This window comes from Zootoca vivipara, chromosome 1 (assembly GCF_963506605.1).
Source record: "Zootoca vivipara chromosome 1, rZooViv1.1, whole genome shotgun sequence".
Classification (NCBI taxonomy): domain Eukaryota; kingdom Metazoa; phylum Chordata; class Lepidosauria; order Squamata; family Lacertidae; genus Zootoca; species Zootoca vivipara.
In genome coordinates, this window is record NC_083276.1 from 92,218,239 (window position 1) to 92,238,772 (window position 20,534).

The following is a 20,534-nucleotide window of genomic DNA, read 5'->3' on the forward strand; positions in this document are numbered from 1 at the left end:
CTATAATGCCTGCTATCAAATCAGATTCCAGGGCTGTATATAATATATGCACAATACAATTAATATTAGTATTATAAGTAAAAGCACAAAGTGTTGAGGCGTTATATACATTTTCAAATATCTGGGGTAAATAAGAATGTCTTAACATGGCATATCAAAGCACACATATGGTCTATTAACAAAGTTTTCATCAAATGTTTTCCGTATGTCTGTTTCTTCTCATAGGGCAAGGTGTGGATGTTGGCTTAAGCGGTGATATACAACATGTTGACATCTAATACTGGGATGCGTCTTTCTGAGAGGCCATGGGTTTAAAAAGCTTTGATTACATTTGCATGTTTTAGTACAAAGTGCTTTGCCTTTATCAAAGCCCTGCCTCTCCTTTAGCCTGCTCTCCAGCTGCAGGGCACCCATTGCTTTTGATGTTTGTACATTCAGGCACCACTTTTCAATTCCTGCCCTTCCAAAGGCCTCGTGTAAAGAATAACAATTTTAGCAATTAAATATAATGTGCACACACCTCTGCCAGATTTGAGGGCTGCAGGAGGGGGGAACGGCAGCAAGAAAGATGGAGGGTCCCCCCCCCCCTTTTACAAAGGCTGCTCCTGTGTGAAGATCCAAAAAGCAGGAAATCTCAGAGACATGCCTTTCCATTAAAAAGGGGGGGGGGCAAAGTGCTGGCTTTCTGACAAGCCTTGGCAAAGGGCTTTGAGTCTTTGGAAAACCTCAGCTATCCATATGGCTTGAAATGGGAAGGATGTTACGGCAAGTGGTGGCGATGTATAATTAATAGAAGGAAGGACGGGACAAGAAAACTGGGAGAAAATATTAGTCTTGGATCAGGTCTAAGTAACGCACACCGGTGGCATTAATCTTTTTCATCTGAGAATAAATTTCAGCCATAAAGTGAATATAGCCTTTGTCTTAGATGGAACAAATGGTTTGGCGTATGGGGCAGTGGGATTAGTATACTGTGCAGATGGCCTGTTTGGTTTCCATGGTTCTAGGGAATGAACTCTTTTTAAAAGTTCCCCAGGAAAATGCCTTAAAGCACAGAGCATGTGGCGTGTGCTTTGTTGTACCTCATGGTATGCAAAGTCTTCCTTAGTTCAGTGGTATCCATAGCAGTTTGGAAGCCAAGGTTTCCTGTCAGTTATAAAACAATGGAAGCATATATTTGCAATATAGCACTGTTCATAAGTACAGTCATACCTCGGGTCACGACGCTGCGGGTTGCGTGTTTTCAGGTTGCGGATCGTGCCGAACCCGGAAGTACCGGAACAGGTTACTTCTGGGTTCCGGCGCTCGCGCATGCGCAGAAACACAAAATGATGTCACGCATGTGCGCAGAAGTGCTGAATCGCATCACATGTGTGTGCAGACGCAGCACTTTAGGCTAAGAACACTGCAGGTTGCAAACGTGCCTCCCGCACGGATCATGTTCACAACCGGAGGTATGACTGTACTCACATTCATTATTCAAATACAGTGACATTTAAAAATATGCAGGGAACTCTGTTTCTAAGTACTAGCTCACTTGGCTATGTCATCAGCTGAAATACACAATATAGCTTGTACTGGGCTGTGTCATTTCTGCCTAGGTGCTCCTAAAAAGCCTTCGCTGGGTCCAAAAACTACTGTATAGTTACAGATAGCCCTGCTTTGGGCAAGGTGCTTAACCGTGTGGCAATGATTCAGCTGCAGTTGCTCTTGGAAGAAACTGATAATCTAGACCCATTCCAGTCAGGGCAGGCCCATTCTGGTACCAGAATCAATTTTGATCCCCCTGGGGGAGAGATGGGGGTGTATGATCCTGTTACTCTTATTTGATCTCTCAGTGGTTTTTGATACTCCTGACTGTTGTGTCCTCATGGAGTGACTTGGTGAGTTGGGAGTTAGAGGTAGTGTGGTCCCACTCCAACTTACAGGGATGGTTCTATAGAGTAGCCTTGGGGAATTGTAGTTGGTAGTTGTGCTATAGGTAGTTGTACCCAACGTCTAGATGAAGCCATTGAGAATGGGCATTGGGAGAGCTATAAGGACCTGAGTAGGGGGTCTGGAAAAATTAGGATGGAGACAATGAGTGGTTGGCCAATGATGACCCTTGGGACCCCTTCCAACTCTACAATTCTATGATTCTATAATCCAGTGGTTGAGGGAGATCTTTGCCTAAGTTGGAAGTGCCTGAGGAAAGGGATCCTGGAGAGGTGGGGAGAAGGATTCCCCTCGCCCTGTTTCATCTCCCTATCTATCCCCATGGCACAAGGCAGGGGCACCACTTTCATCCCTGGAGCTGTCAGGGTCTGGTTCTGGTGCATCCACTCTGCTCGTTGCACAGCCAATCCCACCTCCAGAGTTGTCAGAAACTATGTTGAGTCCCACCTCCCCAGGGGAAGCTGCTGCCCTGCCAGACCCAGACTTCTTCCATGGGCGGAGAAAGCAGCGAAGAAGACAACAGCAGCCTTCTTCTACCATCATACAGCCTTCTTGCAGCACTGGCTCCACAGTCAAGGTGACTGAGGCCTACAGCTAAATCCCAGGCCAGGACTATGTAGCCAGAAACATAGAGAAATTCCACATGTTTACCTGTGAGTAATAGGTGCCTGTTGTTCCATCTAAATTATTCAATGACTAAATATTTTGGCAGTTTTAAAACACTCAGAATTAGTGATAGAATTACACTAGCTATTTTTAAGGCTTATAAAGAAGCATGTTTTGAGGAGAATAGGGTTGGGTGAGGGTGGTGGGGCTTGAGTTCATCAGCACCCCCTTCCCCCCCTTAATTTGAACCCTGGACCCAGTAATATCTCTATAAGAGAGGTGCTTCAAGTGAAATTCTGTAATAATGAACATGTTGTTACGTATCATTGTGACCTACTCCAGCAGTTCAGCTAGGAAGATAACTTCATCCCCTCCTCACAAAATCTAAACCTCTTGCTCTATATCTTTCTTCATAAAACCTCTCCTCGGGATCACTCCTTCCAACACACACACACACACAAACAAACACACAGGACTTCCAGACTGCCTCGCCACAAATTTCTCTCCTACTTGAGGTTTCCTTCAAAGATGAATAAGGAATACCCTGACTTTACTTACGGTACCTTTAAAATAAGGGCTAGAGTTCGAGTCCCAAGTGTGTGTGTTTCAGGCAGAGAGCACCGTTGAGGTAAAAGTTCACCAGTTCAGGAGAAAATACATTTAAGGGCCCATTGAGCTAACAGCTATGATACCAGTTTGGATTGAAAAGGAAGCTTTGGCTTTCTTAGTAATGCTGTCTAGGGGAAGGCGCACAGGAGCTTGAGGGAGCTTGAGATTTTAGGGTGACTCAAAAGGTTTTATATTGAAACCTCTCCTGAGGTAACATATGACAGCATATATTACCTCAGGACACACACACACACACACACACACACACACACACACACCATTTGAAGTTGGCTTTCTGAAAACAAATCTTGGAGCCCAAGAAATGTCTTATTTGTCCTTTTCTCCTAAAGCAGAGGAGGTTGCTTATTTTTTTATTATTTGCATGGCAGATTCCTGCCAGACCCTGGCATTTTTTCCCAAGGGGTTTGGCTTGATAGTTTCTGCTTTTGGCTTTGGTTTTGATTGAGCTTCTACCACCTCAGGGTTTAGAATAGATTTGTCAGATTCAGTATGGGACTCGATGCTGTTTACCACAGCAGAATTCTAATGGCAGAAGGTATACCTGTTTTAAATATTACCTTTTATATAGCAACATCACTACAACAACAAAAAGCCCCATCTAGCAACTCAAGAACATAAATACCCCTGCAAAATAGGGCTGATCGCACCTTGTACTGCTAATTATGGCAAGCTCATCCAAACTGTGTTATTTGCAAAGGTTTGCAGAAAACAAATACTGTATGTGAAAGTTTGGGGGCAAGCATGCAGCATGCTTGGAAAAAGTATTTCCTTTTCATGCTAACTTTCATATTTTCAGTAAAAAAAACCAGAAACACCCATCATGTTAGTCATGGCTCATTAGAAAGAGAGCCATGGGCTAAAAGACTTTCATTTCAGGTTAGTGGACTGAAGTGGCTTCTAATCATTGGCTTCATCTTCTGTCCTACATCTTTCGGTTTTAAGCTAAGAAAAGTTATATTTCTTTGTCTTATCATAACCTTTGTTGTCTTGACAATGTGGGTGGATTTATTACTGTATAGTTCTTATCATGTGGGAGAGCATGTATTGTGTTTGCTCTTCTGTGCACCATAGCAACCAAAAATGTGACCTCCTTCAAACTCTCAAGCAACAGCTGAGCAGCTTCCAGTTTGCCAAGGAATGACTCATTCACCTTGGCAGAGAGCAGACATGCTTCTGGTTTTGGAATGGCAGGAAATCTTTACTTCATTGGCCTTCCTAGGGAGGACAAAGTAATGATTTATTAATCCAATTCCTATATGAGAGTGAATGAAGAGGAAGCTCCAAGGCCAAATAAACAAGACACCATACAACACTTTTTTTTGTAAAGAGTGCAGCAAATTATATTTCAGCCAGTGCTTTTTTTTTTCTGGGGGTATGTAGGGGTACGCATACCCCTAAACATTTTGTAAATCTAAGTTTGGCCTCATTGAGGGGCAGTATTTCAATATGAGTAGGAAAATGAGAGTACCCCTATAATTTTTTAAAGAAAAACACACACACTGATTTCAGCTATAAGAAATAATAACCCATTGTTGGAACTCCTCTTTGTAGCATTTATCCGGCCATCTACTGTACATGAGTTGCTACGTAAGTTCATCAGCTGCAGTGAGCACATTCTGAAGCTGGGTGTATTAATGCAGTGTTTCTCAACCAGTGTGCCTCCAGATGTTTTGGGACTACAACTCCCATCATCCCTAGCTAGCAAGACCAGTGGTCAGGAATGATGGGAGTTGTAGTCCCAAAACATCTGGAGGCACACTGGTTGAGAAACACTGTATTAATGGAAATGTGATGGAGAGGCTACCCATTTTCAGAAGCATATTCAGGTATTCAGCAGTGGGCAGACATAAAAACCCAGCTGCTTTCTTCGTAAAAAAACGGTAATACCAGGATGCGGGCAAGACAGGCCTTGTCTACATTGTCTTCCTTAAGTTCGAAGCTGAGATTGCTGCAAGAGGATGTGGATGTTAGAGCAGCAACAGCTCCATGACAGGGAAAATGGGTAGGCACAAAGTCCCCCCCCCAATGATATTCTAAAACTGGGGTCCGCCATGTGTTGACACAATTTGCACAGTTCAAGCATGCTTACTTGGAAGTAAGTTCTACTGGATTTGAAGAGATTTTAGTTTCAAGTAAATGTATTTTTGATATGACACCTGAGCTCCACCTGTATGAGTAAGTCCTTTCACTTTGCTAAACATGGATTAGGCAGTATTTTGTATTTGCACTACATCAGCAAAATATGCCTACATGGGTGATGAGGGTTGTCTTTCTGGTGTATATTTCTTATGCAAATATTAGTCACTTGTTATCTGTATGAAGCTGTGACATTTTTAATTTTGGCTGCAGCCATACTTAGAATGGAATTAGGTAATGTTCTTATAGTTTTGATAATTTATGGCAGCTGTGAAGATTAGGAATTGCCAATGCTTTTAATTAGTTATATTACTGAGTGCTCAGTTTCATATGAGAAATGATTTTATTTTGTTATGACCTGTGGGTTTGTTTTGTTGTTGTTATATCTTTTATATTAGTCACTTACTCATTTCTTGTTTCTGATATTGTCATGACCTGACAACAGTGATAATGAATAGAAGCTTGTGCAGTGCTTTTTGTACGTTTTGACAGATATCATGCTGCCTTCCCTTTTTATTTGGAAGAAAATTAGTGATGGAGGAAAATTAGTGATGTTTTCTGTATTTCCATAGCTTGATCTACAAATTGTAGGCAATCGCTTGTTGATTGGGGCAGTCTGGAACATATTGCAAGCACAGTCAAAGGCAGACTCCTTTCTAATCAAGACTTTCCTATTTTCTTCTCATTTTTGCAGGTTCTTTCCGAAATGATGGTTTAAAAGCTTCTGATGTCCTTCCAATACTAAAGGAAAAAGTTGCCTTTGTGTCAGGTGGGTTCATTACTCTTTTCTTTTTGAAGTGTGTGAGCACATTGCACCAGTGAAAATTATATAATTATAGCAGCAATACATAACAGAATATTACGGAATAGATTATAATCTGTTTGCTAGATTAAATAGTATTTTAAGCACAACTACTCAGAATTCGTTCCAGTTGTATTCTTAGAGACTTGCTTCTTAGTTAGGGAAAGGCCATAACTCAATGGTGGGGGCATAATGTTTTGCATGCAGAAATTCCCATGTTAAATCCCTGGCATTTCCAAGCAGAACTAGAAAGACTCCAGCTTGAAACTCTGGAGAACCACTGCCAATCAGTGTAGATCAGGCATCCCCAAACTGTGGCCCTCCAGATGTTTTGGCCTACAACTCCCATGATCCCTAGCTAACAGGACCAGTGGTCAGGGATGATGGGAATTGTAGTCCAAAACATCTGGAGGGCCGAAGTTTGGGGATGCCTGGTGTAGATCATACTGAACTACTGGTCTGAGTTGGTATAAGGCAACTTCCTAAGTGTGTGTAGGATTGCAAATGCATTCACTTATTGGGTCACTGATTTAAATGCAGTAATTTAAGAAGTAATTTTTGTTGCTGTCTGTAATTAAAGATGGTGGTAATGGTTTTACAGAGAGCTGAAACACATTCAGGATATTTACAAATTTCAAATTGAGTTCCAGTGCCAAATTAAAACCAAATGTTTGGACAGAATTTGATTGTGAGAATGTTAACTTTCTGAAAACTTATATTTATAAGTTATACTTTCCACTTTTGATTAGTGTGCTCTAAAAACAGTTCAGGAGGAAAGGAAAGGCAACTGGCAGGAGGCAGAGTAAAAGTAGAAGACCTTCATGCAAGGACAGGGGATTCAGAACAAGAGATTAGTGATTATTGAACAAAAGGAAAATGTTTTAAAGGGTGGCCAGGTGCAAAAGAGGCACCCTCCCATTTATACTTGATAGACTCGCGCAGGACCGCGTATAAGCGCGGCACTGGGAAACAAACAGACAAGATTAACAGAAGTTATCCATTCACCACCTAGACCAGGCTTCCTCAAACTCGGCCCTCCAGATGTTTTGAGTTCAGTTGCATTTGAACTGAAAATGCTCAGTAAAATACAGCAGAAAGTGGAGTTGAAAACAATAGTCTAATTCAAATTGTGTAGCCATAGAAGTGAAATGTGACTTCATACATTTTTTTTAAAAAAAATGAAAACCAAGCAGGACTGCAACTTGATGCAGAGATTACAGGTGATACTTTTTTTGTGGTATTGAGAGCAAATGGTGGTGGTGGGGAAATTGTAAGAAAACCTTCATTTGCCAAATATTTGTATGCTGTCTCGTATCTAAAATGTTGGAAATTGTAGAACTTGGGCTCTGAGTTGGGGCATAGGGTCACCATTAATGATGGTTTCTCATTCCCCCAAGCAGTGTTTTGACATAACGCACCATGGTAGCAAGAACTGATGGGGATGTGCCCAGGAGAGTATTGTCTCTGTGTGTGCCCAATTGCAGTCTTCAAAACGTGGTTGGTGCTTAGGGCTGGCACAGCAGACTCTATCTAGCAGCATAGAAACTCTCAGCCAAATAAGAAATGAAATAATTGCTTTGGGGTTTCTGTCTTATTCATCCATATGATGAGGCGGTTCATATAAAAATTAGTAGACTGTGGAGGCACTGGCTACATTTTATTTTGCATATGTTTTAACAATGACCATAATCTAAACCAGAGAGGTAATTACAGCTATTACCTGCCACTACGCCTTATGTAGTTTCCAGATGCCATCAAAGACATTCACCTGTTTCCAAGCTGAGAGAAACCTGAAATGCTTCTCCTTAACTAGTTTGATCGGGGTTAATGAGGCCACATATGCTGACCAAGTAAATGCAGCTCCTTTCTCTCGGGGCCAGTAAAACCAGAGAGGGATCAAACTTTCACCCACCTGGATTCTGTTTACTCAGAACCTTCTGAAATCTAGACAAGAATCAAAGCTCATTGAAAATACCCCTGGAATCTGCAGGGACTTCCAGAGTAGCCCCTACCGTCTTTCCCCTTTTTTAAGACACCGTCTTATAACTTTTTTTCCTCAAAAAAACACAGGGTGGCTTACTTTCGGTGGGATGTCTTTTTTATTATTATTACCGGTACAGTTTTTACAGCTCAGGGCGCTGGCTCAGGGCGCTGCTCGGTTCTCTTGAGTGCTCGGCGCTGCAGCAGCCACTGGTTCCGGGTGGCGGGGCAGCAGGCATCCTAGGCCGGGCCAGGCAGAGGCCGCTGGCTCAGGCGCTCCGCCTGCTGCTGCAGGGCGCTCCAAGCTCCTTGGCCAGGCCAGGCAAGGAAGAAGCAATGAGCCCAGCGGTGGCGACAAGCACAGAAGCGGCAGGGCGGCGATGGACGAGAAGGCGGAGCGCGGGGATGCAGCCAGCAAGGCGGGAGCGTGATCAGCTGTTAAGCGGAGCTCTTGGAGCGCCACTTCAGAGCTGATCGCGCTCCTGCAGTGCCAGCTGCATGGAGTGACTCTGTGAGTGGAGGTGCCTGTGGGGGTTGGTTTCCGCGGAGCGGAAGTATGGCTTATTTTGTGGGTATGTCTTATATTTCTCAAATGCTTAAAAACCCTGCCATGGCTTACTTTCTGACTACGTATTAAAAAAGGGGAAACAGGGTAGGGTCTCTCACAAGGCCTGCATATATCCTGAAATCCAATCAGCCACCATGCCTTTTTAATTAACTGTTGGAACTTTTATTGAAGCAGAATAAGTTCAACAAGACAAGTTAAATAGCAGGGACAGGGGTGGAATTAATGGAATCTTAAGAGGAGAAAGTCCTAGAGATATTGTGCCCATCAACAACTTTGGAGTCAAGCTTTCAACCTTCCTCTATTGGCCCTGCCCTGTGCTTATAATAACAGCCTGACCTACAGAAATTAATTGAGCAGGTGAAGTTTTTTCTACCTCAGGAATGAGTTTATGTGTGATCTAAGTGAGTTGTATTGTGGGGTAATAAGTAGTATGTTGAAGCAGGGAGGAATTGATAGCTTCTCTGAATGCTGCCTGGGGCTCCTTGGATGAAGGGCAGGATGTAAATGTGGCAAATAAATAAAACAGATATGATGCCCGAAAATGCTGACCTTGGTTCAGAACAACCCTGTGTTTAACCAGAAGGTGTTTAGAATCACCTTTACCAACTTTACCTTTACCTTCACAAGCTATGCTGATCTACAAAAAGTGGAAGATACAGTTGGCAAATGTTATTGATTTAAGATCACATCTAATAAACCTGACAAAGAACAACATCAGATTCATAAATTATGCCAGCTTAACTGGAAAATAGTGGTATAACTTACTGTGCTTAACTTTTGTACAGTGGTACCTTGGTTGTCAAAAGACTTGGCTCCTGAACAAATTGACTCCCAAACGCTGCAAACCCGGAAGCCGAACATCTGATGCGGCTTCCGCAGCTTCTGATTCAGTGCAGGAAGCTCCTGCAGCCAATCGGAAGCTGCGCCTTGATTTTCGAACCGTTTCAGAAGTCAAACGGACTCCTGGAATGGATTAAATTCGACAACCAAGGTACCACTGTATATTACCTGAAAAAAGATATTTGTATTGAGCTTAGATGGCTAGGTAAGATGTTGCCAGAGCCCAGAGAAGAATGTTGCAATTGGTGAGTATTAACTAATGGGGTTATTTTTGGTGGTTTGTGTATGCAGCCAAGAAATCATAACTTGCAATTTTGCTTTCAGTACGCTTTATGCTTACAAATATTTTTCTCCTTGTGTTAATAGCCATGGAACGTGTGCCTGCTTCACACAAAATCAATAATAAAAAAGGAAACCTATTTAAGATTGAAAATAACAGTCTCTTGTTTTGACACTTAATAAATATAACAAATAAAATGCCATGCTGAATTCTTTTGATTATTCTTGTAGCATCAAGCTATGATGCTTTGGTATTCAAGGCAAGAATAGGATTTTCTTCATAAATGTTCCTGAACTTTGGATGGATGCTCAAATTGAATTGTGCAGTTTGACATCATATTAAAAATCTATCTGATTCTGCACTCCCGGGGATGCTCTGATGAGAGCTCCCAAATCTGTTAGGCAAGAAAAAAATCCTAGTTGCTACCACTTGGATTCAAAGTTCAGGATTTGAGGACTCAGTTGAGATGTGTGTGTATATATGCAGTAAATAGTATCAAGCTAAATATAACCAGTGTAGTACAGTTGTTAGACCACTGGACTAGGACCTGAGAGACTAGGGTTCAAATTGCTACTCAGCCATGATGTTCCCTGTGTGGCCTTTGGCCCCAGTCTCTAAGCCTAGCCTACTACTACTGGTTTATTATTGTATTCCCTCCACCCATCTGAATGGGTTATCCCAGCCACTCTGGGCGGCTCCCAACAGATTATAAAAACTGTGATACACCAGACATTAAAGGCTTCCCAATACAGGGCTACCTTCAGATATCTTCCAAAATCTTCTAAAATATTTCCTTGACACCTGACAGGAGGGTGTTCCACAGGGCGGGTGTGACTACCAATAAGGCCCTCTGACTGGTTCTCTGTAACTTCACTTCTTACAATGAGGAAACTGCCAGAAGGCCCTTGAAGCTGGACCTCAGTGTCTGGGCTGAACAATGGGAGTGGAGACGCTCCTTCAGGTATACAGGGCCTAAGTTGTTTAGGACTTTAAAAGCCAACACCAACACTTTGAATTGTGCTCAGAAACGTACAGGGAACCAATCCATAGCTGCCAAGTACCCCGCATTTCCCGGGAAACCCCCGTTTTTCCTTACCGTTTCCCGACGGTCTCCCGTTTCAGCTCCTCTCCCGTTAATCTCCCTTATTTTGGCTCCTGTCGGCGGCCATTTTTCTGGTGCCACTTTGCCCATCTATGGGCACCAGAAAATGGCCGGCACCGGCGCCGGAAGTCGTGACTATGCATAGAATCATGGAATCATAGTGTTGGAAGAGACTACAAGGGCCATCCAGTCCAACCCCCTGCCAAGCAGGAAACACCATCAAAACATTTTTGACATATGCCTGTCATGCCTTTGCTTAAAGACCTCCAAAGAAGGAGACTCCACCACACTCCTTGGTAGCAAATTCCACTGCCGAACAGCTCTTACTGTCAGGAAGTTCTTCCTAATGTTTAGGTGGAATCTTCTTTCTTGTAGTCTACGCACTTCCGGACATGCGTAGACGCGACTTCCGGCGCCGGCCATTTTGGGTGCCCATAGATGGGCAAAGCGACACCGGAAGTTGCGTTTACGCGTTTCCGGACATGCGTAGACGCAACTTCCAGCGCTAGTGTCGGCCATTTGGGGTGCCCATAGATGGGCAAAGCGACACCAGAAGTTGTGTCTACGCAAATTGCGGTGTCGTGTGGCTGCCGATCCTGGATTTCTCTGCGAGAGACTTGGCAGGTATGAACCAATCTAGATCTTTTAGGACTGGTGTTATATGATCCCAGCAGGCACTCCCCAGTCTGGCAGCCACATTCTGGGAAGGGGAATACCATGTTAAGCTCCTTGGGGGAAACATAGGACATAAATCATAGAACTGTAGAGTTGGAAGGGACCCTTAGGGTCAAATAGTCCAACCCTATGCAGTGCAACCCTCTGAATATCAACTAAAGCATCTATGACAGATGGCCATCCAACCTCTGTTTAAAAACCTCCATAGAAGGAGAGGTCATCACCTTCCGAGGGAGTCTGTTCCACTGTCAAGCAGCTCTCACTGTCAGAAAGTTCTTCCTGATATTTACCGTAGTCGGAATCTCCTTTCTTGTAACTTGAAGCCATTGGTTCTAGTCCTACCCTCCAGATCAGGAGAAAACCAGCTTCCTCTATCTTCCATGTGACAGCCCTTCAGATATTTGAAGGTGCCTATCATATATTCTCTCAGTCTCCTCTTTTTCAGGCTAAACATACCCAACTCCTTCAACTGTTCCCCATAAGACTTGGTTTCCAGACCCCTGATCAACTTGGTCGTCCTCCTTTGCACACATCCCAGTTTGTTAATATCTGTCAGGATTGTTGCGGCTACTCCCGAGTAAAGATGCTCTAGTCCGTTCTGTCTTTAAGGGTTTTATTGTGCATACTATTTACAGTGCAGAGATAGCAGAAAACATGACCTCCTAGTCACTCGCAGAATCTGGCAATGGCACCCTTCTGCTCCGGGGCCAACATAATAGCTTGGGCACCCCGAACCTCCGCCCTCTAAACCTGCGTTTGGGCGTGTGCCTCTATTCAGACACCAAAAGCGGCTGTGCTCCCTCTTCCACTTGTTGGCTAGGGTAGTGCGGGGGCTCTGATACATCGCTGAGCCGTCCCTCCTCCACTTGTTGGCTTGAGAGGTGCACAGGCTCTGATACCTCGCTGAGCCTTCCCTCCTCCATTCCGCTCCACTCTTCATTCCCCCTGCCTGACCCGCTGCTCCCTCTCTCGCTGGGCGAAGTGCTGGTCAGGATGATGGCGGGAGGCTTCCTGTAGGGACTCCCCCTGAAAATATTCTTCCTAAATTGTGGCACCCATAAATGGACAGAGTATTCAAGGTGTGGTCTGACCAAGGCAGAATAGAGTAGCATAATTGTGTTTTTATACATTCATCCATCTAATATATGTATTTATACCATCTGAAACTATGAGTTACTGATACTGTATATATCAAAACCAAAAAGTGGGAAAGACAAGCAGCCAGTTCCCTAATTTAGAAGGAGCTTGCAGTAGTAACCTGTGTGTTGGCGTGGAACCTTAGAGCCTCCCTCCTGACACCAGCAGCACTACAGCTTAGCTGGATGGGGTAGGGCAACTGCGAGGTTGGGACTGTGTTAGTGCACTTGTGTAGCCAATCTGGTGCTTCTGCCAGTGCGCCCACATAGCCCCAAATTGACTGGCCTAAGCTGTGATGAGTAATAACCCTCAAACACATCCAAAACCTGCTTCTACAGACCTGCTTCTACAGATCCATCTCTTATTATCCAGGATAGATGGAACTACAGATTATATGTTAAGGTTTCCATGGGAATCAGAAAGAGAAAGCTTGATTCAGTTCCCATTAAAAGGGTGCAAATTGCTATGGATTAAGCATAAATTATCTCAGAACAATTGTGCTCACCTGGCATGGTTAGGTCTGTTGCTAAGGCCAAGCAACAAGTGTGAGTGTAACCTATAATTCAACTTAAAATCAATGCCTGCTCATTATGGAAATTTTTTGAACAGCTTTTGTGTGTGTGCATTTCCCCTCATAAAGGCAAGGAGCTTTAAAGCTTGGAGCCTGCTTCAAAAATCACAGAAAAACAAATATTCCCTGTTGGTGGTAAACCTCCTAAATAACATATTTTAAAGGTTGTGTGAAGAGGCATAGAACTCAACCTTGTAAAATGTCACGGCACACATCAAAATCATTCCCCCATTTTTTTTAAAAAAAGGGAAAGCAACAGCATATTTCTGGAGTTTGCACAACTGTTCCCTTCTTTAAAAAAAAAGTTGAGGAAAGCAGAACAATCGCTGGCTAAATGTGTCAAGATAAAAACTGGATAACATCCTCATTTGGTCTTCCTGTAAAATATGAGTGAATGACGCATGACAATTCCCCCAATTAATGCCTTTTCTGCCTGTATTGTAGCTTCTCTAGAATCTTTGGGATGTGTGATTACTGCAAGCCTAGTGAAGCTGTGTATAGCCTTGAATTGTGGGCACAAATTCATAGATTTGTAGAGCATAAGGCAACAAGCACACGGCAACTCCCACATTGTAACCCATTTTATGTATGATCACCAGCATGTCCACTGAAGTAGTATGGAGTGAGAGGAAACATTGATGATGAAACTGCTTCTCAGTCATTTGAGCCTGTCAACTTGGCTCATATAATGTAATGTGCTTCCTGGTTAATTTTCTAACAACCCTTTATTTTCCTGCAGGTGGCCGTGATAAACGGGGAGGTCCCATCCTGACATTTCCAGCACGCAGCAATCACGACAGAATAAGGCAGGAAGACCTTCGGAAACTTGTGACTTACTTGGCTAGCGTGCCAAGGTAAAAGTTCAAAAGAAATGCATTGGTGGGGAGGATATGTTCTTGGCAAGCTGCTCACTTCCAAGTATTGGCCTTTGGTACATTTTTGTATGCCCTGCCAGGGAAAACAGCAGCTCTGCCTTTCATGTGCACTCTAATCATATCTTAGGCAGCCAAATAAGGCCAAACACACACACACACTCTCATGACACCATATGAGAGCAGAACAGAAACTGACTGAAAGGCTAGAGATTTAGGTTTCGTTGTGCGTCATGTATGAAAACAGCATTTTATTTACAGATTATTTCATTCTGTGCATGCAAATTGGAAAAAAGCAGAGGGGGAGGTTTCTTTTTTGGCATTTTCACAAATGTTCAATGTGGCTTTTGCACTTACATCCATAACTCAGATATAAGCTCTGGAATGGCTAGTTTAAAATTGATTACCCCCCCCCCCCATATTATAATTTGCATTTAGCAATGGGCACAAGTGACTGCTAGCCATGGATCTTGGGACAGAACTCTGGGGCTGCTTTGCAGGGGTGGGATGTGCCTACAATATGCCTACAATAACATACAAGATGATGTGAGAACCTTTCCCCCCATCTCTGTCACTCTTTGTACTTTGACTTTATAATCATACCTCAGGGTCTACTGGTGTGCTCAAAATCAGTCTGGTTGCCTGTGTGCTTTCAGAATGGTCACAGAAGTGACCCAAGTAAACACAGAGCACCATCATTATTCCTCGCAGAACCTCATCCTTCCTTCTCTCCATCACCAGTTCCCATTTCCCTAAGTTAAAGACCACCCTATTTCCCCCAGTAATCACCACTACCAATCCCAATTGACTTTTCAGTCCCTTTCGGTCATAGCCCCTGGTGTTCCCTACTAAATCCATCAGGAAACTTTCCCCCCGGGTTCTAATTTTTTAGGTCAAAGTTTTTTTCGCCTCAGTATCTTCCTATTTTGTTTTCAGCCCCTCTGACATACTCTTAAATGTAGTGTACTAAATCCCTAGGGATGCAGGTGGCGCTGTGGGTTAAACCACAGAGCCTAGGGGTTGCCTATCAGAGGGTCAGCGATTCGAATCCCTGCGACAGGGTGAGCTCCCGTTGCTCGGTCCCAGCTCCTGCCAACCTAGCAGTTCGAAAGCACGTCAAAGTGCAAGTAGATAAATACTTGGTACAGCAGGAAGGTAATACTTGGTACAGCGGGAAGGTAAACGGCGTTTCCGTGTGCTGCTCTGGTTCGCCATAAGCGGTTTTGTCATGCTGGCCACATGACCTGGAAGCTGTATGCTGGCTCCCTCGGCCAATAATATTCCCACAGCCACCCCATATTTCCATAAGCAATTATTCCCCTTGAAACACTTCTAAAACCTCTCACCCATTGATTCTAAGGTTAAAGCAATTTAAAAATACAGTACTACCAATAGTTTAAAACAAATTATGATCACAGGAATAGGGTGGGCCATAGAATATATATGGCAGGTGTCAAAGGCCAGAGATATGTCTTTTTCCTATTCTAGTTATCCAATAATTATAGTGAATTTCTCCTGAGCAGCGAACAAAATTAGAATTATTTAAAATTACACTTCAGATTGCTTGCTGTGATGGTAATAAGTGTCTAAATTAAAGTAGCTGTGTAATCCTGAAAGCCAGGATCTAAGAACCTCTGTCCCTCATATGCTGTGTTCTTTCTGCTCTCTCTAAATGCTTTGGCTGACATGCAAAGGTTCTTTCTGTGTTCTCACTTACCATCTGTGGATCAGATGGTAAAGTGCGCAAATGTTGTGGGCTCCTAGATGGAAGCTTGCAGCTGATTTGTTTCTCCCTAGTCTTTTTTACTCCTACTGTGCTGAGCTACACCAACACCCTCTCCACTCTATCTCAAAAAATGGCTTCTTTCTACCTACTAGATTTTATGTGGTAAGAGGAAAACTTGATTAAATGAAGAAAGGGTACAGGCTGACAAATTCACAATAAACTGCTGTGTGGCGGCATCTCTAGACTCAGAGATTGATCTAGCTGTGTGTTAGCATAGCAAAGGAATCACACTTCCAAAGTTACCTGGTGATGTGGGAAGAGCTTGGAGCTGAATAAGAATAAAACCTAAATCAGACTAGCAGAGCAGATATTTGGAGGCTGGGAGATCTAGCAGCTAGGTTATATACACTGCAATAAACCTTCAGATTTAATTTCCTGAGGAAGCTTTTGCTTTCAGTCTGCTTGGAATGGCTTTTGTCATTGCTTGATTACTTTTATTTTTACGCTCTTTAATAAACCCCAACAATAGTTTTCACCATCCAGTGTTATTTGTGACCATATTTCATGAATGTGCCTTAGGATAAGAGGGCAGTAGGTCAAATGTCCATGAATAAATGTCAACTAGTCATCCATCTCATGCCGGATAACGTAGCAGTGAAGCTGCCCCTTTCGATGTTATCCTGTTTTGTGTGAACTACGGGCTTAGAAATCTGATGCTTAATACTTTCCTACATAGATCACTGTCACAAGCACTTGCCCCACACCTAACCATATAGCACACTTTTTCTTTTATAATCCCCCCTTGGGTTCTAGTGGAAATAGATTATATCTATGTTGTATTTTCACACATACACTTTATTCCTCAGGTACATCAATTGGAGATGCTTGCTGTGACATTTCTTTGCTTAGCATAAGATGTTAAATAGTTTGGAGATATATATATATATATATTCCACCTCAACTAAAGCACTTTTAAACCCTGTTGCTTGCAGTTGCTTGCTCAACCCAATGGGATGTTATCTTTAAGATCGCAGCCAGTTAATAAACTGTGTCCCATTTTATGACTGCATGACTTGTTGCAGGTACATTTCCTTTTAAAAATACAGAAAGAGAACATCAGTGTCCAATGCCTCCAGTAGCTGCCAAGTTCTACATTTGCCATTTCTTTGATCTTACAACCCTTATTTTCCTCTATGGTAGCCGCATTATGATAGCCTCATTATGTTCACTGACAGATGCTACTCTCCTTCCATCCTATAATCAGACCACTCTCTGGCTTTTTAAGGAGTTTCATTCCAGTCTGCCTTGGGGCAGAAGGGAGAGAGAGAGGGTAATGGTGGACAAGAATACCAAGACCATCTTTTATAAGTATGTGCCTGCAGTACCTTGCTGACATTCTTAGCTATAAGACTCTATAATGATTAGAATATATAGACCACTACCCCCCTGTTTATATGAACTCCTGATGTTTCTATTGTCTAATGGTTTTTTGTTCTTGTGTTGGACACTAGAGTTTGGTTTATGATATTTATGTGTTGGGGAGGAATGGTTCCATTACGTTTCCCAGTACGTTTCCGAGCACAGTTCAAAGTATTGGTGCTGACCTTTAAAGCCCTAAATGGCCTCGGTCCAGTATACCTGAAGGAGCGTCTCCACCCCCATCGTTCTGCCCGGACACTGAGGTCCAGTACCGAGGGCCTTCTGGCGGTTCCCTCGTTGTGAGAAGCCAAGAAGGCAGAGGGCCTTCTCGGTTGTGGCGCCTGCCTTGTGGAACGCCCTCCCATCAGATGTCAAAGAGAAAAACAGCTACCAGATTTTTAGAAGACATCTGAAGGCAGCCCTGTTTAGGGAGGCTTTTAATGTTTAATAGATTATTTTATTTCATTTTTCTGTTGTAAGGCGCCCAGAGTGGCTGGGGAAACCCAGCCAGATGGGCGGGGTATAAATAATAATAATAATAATAATAATAATAATAATAATAATAATAATAATTTCATTTGGTTTTTCTTTGCTTGCATACAATACAAGTCTCATCTGTGGACTTTGTTCAGTTCAGTGTGTGTGTGTGTGTGTGTGTGTGTGTGTGTGTGTGTGTGTAAAGTGATTCACTGATTGTCCTTAAGGAAGTTACAGTATTGCTAGTATTGCAGAGGTATATAAATTAGAGTGCAACTCAATGGGGTAGCTAAGATTTGGTGTTATCATATTAGGAATATGCTGGCATAGCCAATAGTCAGTATGACTGGAGTTGTAGTCCAGCAACATCTAAAGGACACCAATTTATGTATCCCTGCTTCTGCAGGAAGCATTGAGAATTGAACCTCAGACCTTGTGCATGTAAAACATGTGCTCTACCACTGAACTTTGAGCTCACCCATGAAACAATACATGAGCATGGTAAATCAGTGGTAACATAGCTACATATAGCACAATCTTGTATGACCTATCTTTCTGCTTATGTAACTGACTAGAAGGGAATGAATTGCATGGCCAAGACAGACACCTAATTGCTAAGCTATGCATCCAGATGGATTTTTAGTCCAAGAGGAGAAGTCCAGCTGATCATCAGTGTTTGCAGAAAGCTCTGTGCTGCACTTTGAAGACCTGGCAATCTGTTGATCATCAGGGCTTGCAAAGAGTCACACAATGCACTATACATAGGGCTTTTCAGGGGCCACTGATCATATGGTGTACAGTGTCTGCACACTGCTTTTGGTCCCAGCTGTGTCAAGTGGGCATGGCTTGGCTAAAATGGAATTCTTGGTCAAATGGAGAGGACTGGCACATCTGTTTAGACCTGTGAACCAGAAGTTGGAATATTAGGAAAACTACTTATTTAGGATTGGGTTATTTTAGTTTAAACAGCACTAGTAGGAAAAAAGACAAAGTTCACTTTCAGCAAAAAGCCCTATAATTTATCATATTGACCTTACTTTAACAATCTCCTCTTTCTTCTTTCTGTCTGAAGCAACAGAGTGAGGCAGATTATTATCCTCATTGATGCTGTCTAGCAATTGACCCCAGATACCTCTCTTAATGGAAATGGCACAAGTAGTACATTTCTGTGGACAGTGTAACGGTATGAAATCAATGCAGGAATATGGTGATAAATGAGGAGGAGGAAGAAATTCTAAAACACAGTTGGCAATATTTAAGTATTATTTTTTCACAGTTATGGATTAAATATATATGCAGAAGATACAAGTTTTATCATACCAACCAATATATCACCAGATTTTGCAATCAGAAATTTAATTATTCTAAAGAAGGATCAAAGAGAAAACTGCCTATATGCTCCCAACGTTTTGTTGAACAGGCCCTCAGAATGATATTGTTTAACTACCTTCATTTCATTACAAATGTCTATCAATAAAGCATCACTCAGACTCTGCTTAATCAAGGGAAACTCCTAATACTCATTAGTTCTTTTCTGCCACTTCCACTGCCTTACAACAAAAATCTATGTCACATATCCCAGAGATGATGATGATTTCTTAGATTTATTAGCTGTCCTTCACCATAAGGTCCTGGCATGTCTACAACAATATCTAATCAGTATAAGCAAGTTGTGTTTCTCACAGTACCCAGAGTGACACTATGACGGAGGAATTGCGGAAAATTACAATAGTTACCTAACAATTTTAGTGCTGGGTAAACTCACAGTGTGAACCCAGGATACCAGCAGTGGGGTATATCTGGATGCTGACACCTCATCAACAGTTCTACTGTGCCAGGTGCTGATGTTAGATCTGATTAAAAAGATACTTCAAATTATAAGAGGAATGATCAGAGGAATGTTGGCAGCTCTCCATCTCTCTGCATATGACATAAATTATCTCTAGTCGCTGTGCATGTATTGAAGTTCAGTTACACCATGCTATTTTGCCTAGAGTTCCATATAACTTTGCTGGGAATTCTTAGGCTTCTCCTTTTCCTCTTCCTTTGACAGCCATAAAATGAAGCTTCCCACTTTGTCAGACTACCAACACCTCTCCTCTTTAGCTGCTAAGAGATTTTTGAATAGCTGAGTGGATACATGGCCTCATTTCCCAGGTATCATTCTAGTATATCATATGCAGACATCTGCAAAGGAAAGAAGGAAGGAAGGAAGGAAGGAAGGAAGGAAGGAAGGAAGGAAAAAGATTTAATTCTAGGCCTATGCAATCTCTTCATTTCCATTATATGTATCTTGTTTCCATATGGCAAAGGTAATATTCTGTCTCAACCCCGCTTTGTCTTTCTGCTGAATACATCAGCCTGTCTGAGAGCCAAGATACTCAACTTTTCTGTGATGGAAACACGATACCTCCGAGGCCTAATGTTTTATATATGTCTACATTTACTTGTCCTCAGAAAACATCCTCAAATATTTCACCAGCTCTGGGGAGCATCCATGACTCAGAAAGCAATGACAGAAGGTATTCTAGACAGACTGAGAAGTTGGAGGTTCTTTTCTGAGACAATTTAAAGGTATCAGAGCCCATTAAAATAATCAGGTTTCTGGGTTAGGGATGGATTATTGACTTGGCAAAATTTACTAATATAAAGTGCTGCCCTGGCTTAATTTCAAGCAGTTTCTTGGTGAGCTCAAAGTATATTGTATATTAGCTGGTCATACTAGAAGTAGTGCGCAATTCTTTTTGTTGATTGATAAGGATTAAATGTTGGAGCTCT

The 20,534-nt window shown here is 42.5% G+C and overlaps 1 protein-coding gene across 5 annotated transcripts in view; it reads left to right on the plus strand.

Annotated features, from left to right (window-relative positions):
- The window catches only part of KALRN (kalirin RhoGEF kinase), a 516,150-nt gene that overhangs the window by 196,501 nt on the left and 299,115 nt on the right, over positions 1-20,534 (plus strand). For all 5 annotated transcript variants that reach the window (XM_035129213.2, XM_035129243.2, XM_035129224.2 and 2 more), the window contains exons 2-3: positions 6,002-6,076; positions 14,002-14,116. In XM_035129213.2, the coding sequence (XP_034985104.1) occupies positions 6,002-6,076; positions 14,002-14,116 (190 nt within the window). The remainder of the gene's footprint in view (positions 1-6,001; positions 6,077-14,001; positions 14,117-20,534) is intronic.